This window comes from Hydractinia symbiolongicarpus, chromosome 10, assembly GCF_029227915.1.
Source record: "Hydractinia symbiolongicarpus strain clone_291-10 chromosome 10, HSymV2.1, whole genome shotgun sequence".
NCBI lineage: Eukaryota > Metazoa > Cnidaria > Hydrozoa > Anthoathecata > Hydractiniidae > Hydractinia > Hydractinia symbiolongicarpus.
In genome coordinates this window covers 16,751,370-16,757,652 of record NC_079884.1, presented here as the reverse complement: position 1 = coordinate 16,757,652, position 6,283 = coordinate 16,751,370, and the positions used below count along the sequence as shown (strand labels likewise).

The 6,283-nt window shown below is 33.7% G+C and overlaps 1 protein-coding gene across 7 annotated transcripts in view; it reads left to right on the top strand.

Annotated features, from left to right (window-relative positions):
• LOC130662341 (coiled-coil domain-containing protein 180-like) overlaps positions 1 to 6,283 on the top strand; it is a 110,533-nt gene that overhangs the window by 95,772 nt on the left and 8,478 nt on the right. For 4 of the 7 annotated variants that reach the window (XM_057461183.1, XM_057461182.1, XM_057461184.1 and 1 more), the window contains 5 exons: positions 3,331 to 3,429; positions 3,635 to 3,704; positions 4,185 to 4,329; positions 4,569 to 4,729; positions 5,856 to 6,105. In XM_057461183.1, the coding sequence (XP_057317166.1) occupies positions 3,331 to 3,429; positions 3,635 to 3,704; positions 4,185 to 4,329; positions 4,569 to 4,729; positions 5,856 to 6,105 (725 nt within the window). Of the gene's footprint in view, positions 1 to 3,330; positions 3,431 to 3,634; positions 3,705 to 4,184; positions 4,330 to 4,568; positions 4,730 to 5,855; positions 6,106 to 6,283 lie in introns of those variants that run through there. The other 3 variants (XR_008988987.1, XR_008988988.1, XM_057461186.1) reach the window with 3 other exon arrangements.

Genomic DNA, 6,283 nt, shown 5'->3' with positions numbered 1-6,283 from the left:
AAGGTAACACTTGACCGTGTCAGCGAAAGTATTTACATAACGATTTTCAAAATAAGTTTTTTTGAATAATGTTGAAATGATGAAATCAAGCACATACTATGAAATTGTGACTGATGAGTATACCGATGTTTCGAAAAAAAGAACTTCAGTCAATTTGTGTAGGATGGGTCGCTAAAAATTTACCGTCTATGAAGATTTTGTTGGATATTACGAGATCCCAAATATAAAAAGTGATACGGTCGTAGCAGCTTTGAAATGTGAATTAATCGAATGCAGCTTTCTGTGCAATATTTACGAGCTTAAGCTTATGATGTAGCAAGTAACTTCTTAGCTAAGAAATCTGGAGTTGCTACTTGAATGTTTGCTGAACAACCAAAAGCACTTGTAACTAACTCATTGTCAGGGTAATTCACTGAACCTTAGCATTAAAATACTATGTGCCATTTGAAGCTTTTGAAGACTATGGGCACTATTACTGAAATTATATGTCTTGTGAAGTATTCGTCTAAGAGAGAACGAATGCTCTGTGATATATAAGAAAATATTCGATTCGAAGAGGAACATGATGGCGTAGATACAGTGGAAACAACACCAGGTCTTGACAAACTATGCGTTGCAAGATGGACAGTACGAGGGAATGCATATTCAAAAATTATCAACAACTACGGGAGTTTGATGAAACTATGGAATTCCTGTTTATCGGCTGGTGGTCTTGATACTGATGTAAAAGCGTGAATCATTGGCATACAGCATCAGATGCAGGAGTTTAATTCTCCTATGGTATGTGTCTTAGTCATCCAATCTTTTGCTATTTTGTCAAAAACACCGCAGAGTAAAAAAATGTCAGCAGTGAGTGGCTTGCACATTACTGAGCTAACTATTGATACTTACAAAGACAAGCGTACAGATAAAAACGCAATGATTTTTTTCAACACTACTGTCAAAAAGGCACTATACATCTCATTTATCGCAGAATTTTCGTTACCACGAAAACGAAGCGCCTAAACTATAAATTTATCATGGATTACATTCATGTAAATGTATATGGTAACAAAAACAACAATGCTTATCATCCAAAAACCGTTGAAGATTATTACAAATAACAATGGATCTTGTTTTTGTATCTATCAAGGAGCGTTTTGATTAACCCTCTTTCGTTGCATTTTTAACTTTGGAGAGGTTACTTCAAAAGATAATCTAGAACAAAGATTACCAACAAGAGCTGCCAAATCTACACCACTTATATCAATGCCGATGCAGTTTATGTTGAAGAATTCATTTTTAGAGATCAGTCAAAATTGCAAACTTTGAAGATATATTGCACCATATCTGTACCACTCCACTCTGTGAAGTGAATGTTATACCCAACATTCTCACCGTTATTTATTAGATCTTGGTGAACCCTTTTACATCATGTACACCGGAAAGATCGTTCTCTACAGCTCGCTGATTGAAAACATGGCTGCAAAAACCCATGACCAGCAAGTGATTCAACAAGCTGGCCATTTATTTAACCACAAGGAACTGAAATATGCTATGGATTTTATTGACATTGAAAATGATTTTATCAACAAATACGTTGAGCGCCAAAATCATCTGGGAAATTTTGTTCAGCAAATAATGCTCCCACTATTCAGAAGATTCTGCTAATTCTAATTGTCTGTCATTTGCACCTGCTTTGGAGTATTTTTATTTTATTTTTATGTACGTTTTCGTAAAGATACTTCTGAAGCATGCACGATTTGCTGTGCTATTTATTGTTATTTCAAATAGAAAACTGCTGCAAATTAAGTGTTTTGAGGTTATTTTAGAGGGTCTTAATGCCAAACATTTCGGCACCCTACCATGGTGGCGCCATTTTTAGCCCCACTTTACAGTCTCCGTGTTTTTCGGTCTTAATTTGGAAACTTGTCACTGACGTAGGCGGAAGTATATTAGGTAAGCCTCGTTTTTGTGTGCATAGTGCTTACAAAATGGAGATCAAAAGTAGCCGCACAAGGGAGGAAGCTCCGAAAGTTTGAAAAACAACCTTACACCGGTACTTTAATAATAGTATGTATTCTTTATGTAAAATAACCTGAAGGTAAAAAACCTTAAGTTTTTAGCAGACACTACCTTTAAGGTACCATAAAGATAAAAAATTTCTCGGGATTCTAATTTCGAACATCTGTGTTAAGCGACTGGTGTTTTAATTAAAGCAAAGAGTATTTACTCTAAAGGAGAACTAACGGTTAATAACAAGTTGGGCTTAAAATGTTCATTATAGTGTGAATAAGAACTGTTTGTAATTTTTGTTATAATGTGACCCTTAATTCTCGAGATTTTTTAAGTCAAAGTATTACCACGATTGCCACCATGATAACGTCAGGGAGGGTATTCTGTTCGGTAAAGTACTGACTTGTAATTTGTAATTCTGAGGCGAGGGAATGTAAACATGTCTTTTGTGATTGTCTCGATTTATGTTTTTTATCATGATTTTCTTCTGTTATTTTTGTATCAAACATCTTTCAAGACAACGATTGTTTTTCAGTTAATTTACTAGCATCTGTACAATATATAACCTAAGGTCAAATGAAGTGTGGATCTGCTCGAAGTGATTTGGTGAAAACTAAACAAAAATAGTCTTATTTTTTTGTATTTTGGAAGTGGTATTACTTCTTTACCTATCTTCGCATGTTATTAAATTCTACGACGATAAAAAACATACCTGGTTTCTAACATCACTTTGTTCAAACATATTTGTAAAAACTTCTTTGTTTTGGGTTGTACAATCTAGATGAAGTAACATTTTGTTATCCCCCCTTCGTATATTCTGGTTTGGGAACGAGTCACTCAATAATGACCTAACACAAATAAATTTAACTCTAAGAAGAGAAAGATGTGAGTGAGACTTCGTCCAACGTCTTTAAATCTTGTTGAGGTACGCAGTGTGACGTCACAAATCAACAAAATGTGTATGATTATCGCTTTTTGGGGATAAAATTTCGACATTAAAAAATGCAAATAAAACATATGTGATGTTGTTTTCGTGACTTGTAAGAATGTTTATATTACAAAAGAAGACAGGTAGTTTTCCGTTAGTTGTTTTTCAATATAAGCCACCGTTGTAGCAGGTTCTTTGCATGATTATTGGAAATATTCGTACTTCATCAAAAGTGTTACGTGAAGTAAGGATTTCAAAAAATTTCTATTTTTTTTAAAAAAGTTGAGACGTTGCAGCATATAAATGACTTTAACAAAAAGAGGTATTTAGCCCACGGTCTTTATAGCAGGATTTCAAAAAACATGCGCATGTTGGAATACAAGGTTGAATTTATGTATCTTCCATAGTTACGGACACCAAAACAGCACTGTAAGAACGCAATATGGTGCAAGGTATGACAAAAAGTATCTCGTTTTTGGAGAAAACGACCCGGAAGTGGAACCAGAGTAAGTGATACTAGTGCTAGTTATTTTCCAAATTATTAGTGTCTTTCTTTCACAGATAGATATGCATATCCTTTGGTCCTATCACTTTAGAAAGTCTGACACCAGTGCTATTAAAATCAATAGTCGTACGTGGATGTGTACTCATTTACCTTGTCTAATTCGTGTATAGTAACTTCTAATTATCAGCAATTTCGGCTTTATTTAGGAACAACTTTTTAGCACTTCAACTGAGACTACTGCAAACTGGACTCGATGGTATGCTAAGTACTTCAGAGGTTAGAAAATCGGTTCTTTTTGCTTTGAAATATCGATCCAAAATTTTATTGTCATCTAATTAACAGTTAGGTTTTGTAGACCATATGCACGTTTTTACAATCTATTAAGTTGCTAGGGACTAAGGCTGAGATTTAACTCAAAAGTAATCAATGGCTAAGCAACTGGCCTGGCTAAAATTTGGTAAAGTTAAACAACTATGGCTTGAGTCTGGATAATTAAAAAAGCAACTCACAGAGCAGGTTTTTGAAGGAGTAAAACGTATTTTTTCTCGCACATAACATTAAGCCCTAAAATAGGAATTGTATATATGAAATTTTGAAAATTTGGATATTACGCTTAGCAATCTTTTAGTAACTTTCAGACTGATATTCAAGTTCTTTACAACTGAGGCTGGAATTTAAAAAAATAGAGTTGCTTATAAAAAAAACATATACCATGGTTTCATCGTGTCTTTGTAATTTAATGCAATCATATTTAAGTTGTATTATCGCCACAAAGGCCAACGCCAACTCACAAGGCAACAGTTGATCAATGAAACTTTTGACGGATGCGCTGAAAGTTTAATTGAACGTTTAAAGAGGTACAAGGAGCAAACAGACGCATTTTATAATTCTTCCATACAAGGTTAGTTGATTCATCCCTAGCTTCTTTTACACCATTTTGTAAAGACCTGCTTGTAATTATTGCCCTGGCTCAAGGTTTTTAATTCAGGCAAAATTTGGTGACTCCTTTTAGGTAACAGCATATTGTCCAAATTTTCTTTTTGTCCACGTTTTCTCTTTCTTTGATAGAAAGCGGAAACTTTCACGAAATTTTAACCAAATTTGCAAGAGTTGTGAAATTATTTTTTGCTTCTGTTTTAGAATTTCGTGCACAAATCAGACGTTTCTCACAAAACATTGAACAGCTTCCGTTGCTGTTAACTTCATCTATGGCGAATAAGTACGTAGAGAGGTTGAATAAATTTCGAAATGAAATCACGACAGCATTGAAACGAAAAAAAGAACAAACGGACAAAAACAAGGTGAATAAAAGATTGTAAAGTCCCTGTGTGAAGCATTTTTAATCTATATTGAAAATTTTTAACTGATAGCTATTTTCAACCGGTTAATACGGGAAATCCGTAGCGCTGATTGGATAAAAATCCTTAACGACGGGCTTTATACAGCACTGTATAACTTTTAACCTCTTAGAAACCATAATGGTAGCTATAAATGTAAACAAATAACATTGCCAGAGAATCGTGAAAACATAGCTACATACAAGTCTTGAAATTTTACTTTAATAACTATATTTTTACAAAACAGCTTTTTTTAAAGCTACAAAAAACAACAACATGATCGATTCAAGTATCATTGAAGAACTGGAAAGTAATTTCGATTTTGGAATTCAGTTTATGCCATCCCAATCCTTGAAGTCAGTTTCTACAATCGACGATGAAATCAGTTTAAACAAAAAACAAAAAAAAACGTTCTTTGCAAAACATCCCAAACACCACATACATCTCATCATCAAGAAATGTTAATACTTTTAAATCCATGTTCGATGGTGCACACATAAATAACTGCGTTTTTAATATATATAAACATTCATCAGCACAATGAGCAACAAGCAAAACGACGTCGAATTTGTGTGATAGACTCTTTTCTTCTGACGAAGAATAAACTTTAAAAACGTTTAAAAAAATTCTATATATAGTTATTCCAATGTTTTGTTTTCCCTTTGTACATGTATTTGAAAAATTGAAACAATGAAATTCTAATCGAACGTTTTCTTTTTTTAACAAAACCTGGTTTTTACAACCTTGTCAAAAGTAAATCTTTAGAAAATAATCCTGGTTTCTACAAACATTTGAAAAAAAGCATCGAACAACAATATAAACTGTTTGTCTATCTATACCGAGAAATATTACCCTCGGTCAGCATATCGACCTCGCAAACTCGGTCTATACTGTTGACCTCGGGTAATATTTCTCGGTATGGATAGTCAAAACAGTTTATATTGTATTAAGATAGTGTTCCCCTCTTTTCTTAAAGTTATTTCTTTTTTACTTACCCGGCATTTAGTTGAATGTTGCCATTATCACGGGTTTAATAAATTGAGATCGGGAAAGCCTCAATTACTTTTCTTGTTTTGTCATTTTTTTTCAGCGAAATCATCAAACTCTTCTCCGTCCTACACTTGGACACCCAAACAATAAAAACGAATTAGCTAAGCTACGTGAAATGGAATTATCAAGACAAGTGGAAGCCGATACAATGCTAAAGAACTATGAGCAACTAATGATGGAATATGGGAGATTAAACTTGACTACGTTCTTGACAGAATTGCAGGATATGGTTTTGATATTGATGTCACAATTTGATTCTGTTGTTACACTTGATGACGTCGTCGAAGGGGGTATTGACTTAATTTATTGCTTTTTCTTGAACATTCGAATCAATGCTATTAGCTTTTGATAATTCGTATTAAATACTTTCACACCCAAATCATCGTGATATGCTAAAGATAAGTTAGTCTCATTAAATACTTTCACCCTTATTAGCACCCTGTTTATTACACTTTTATTCAGTTCATT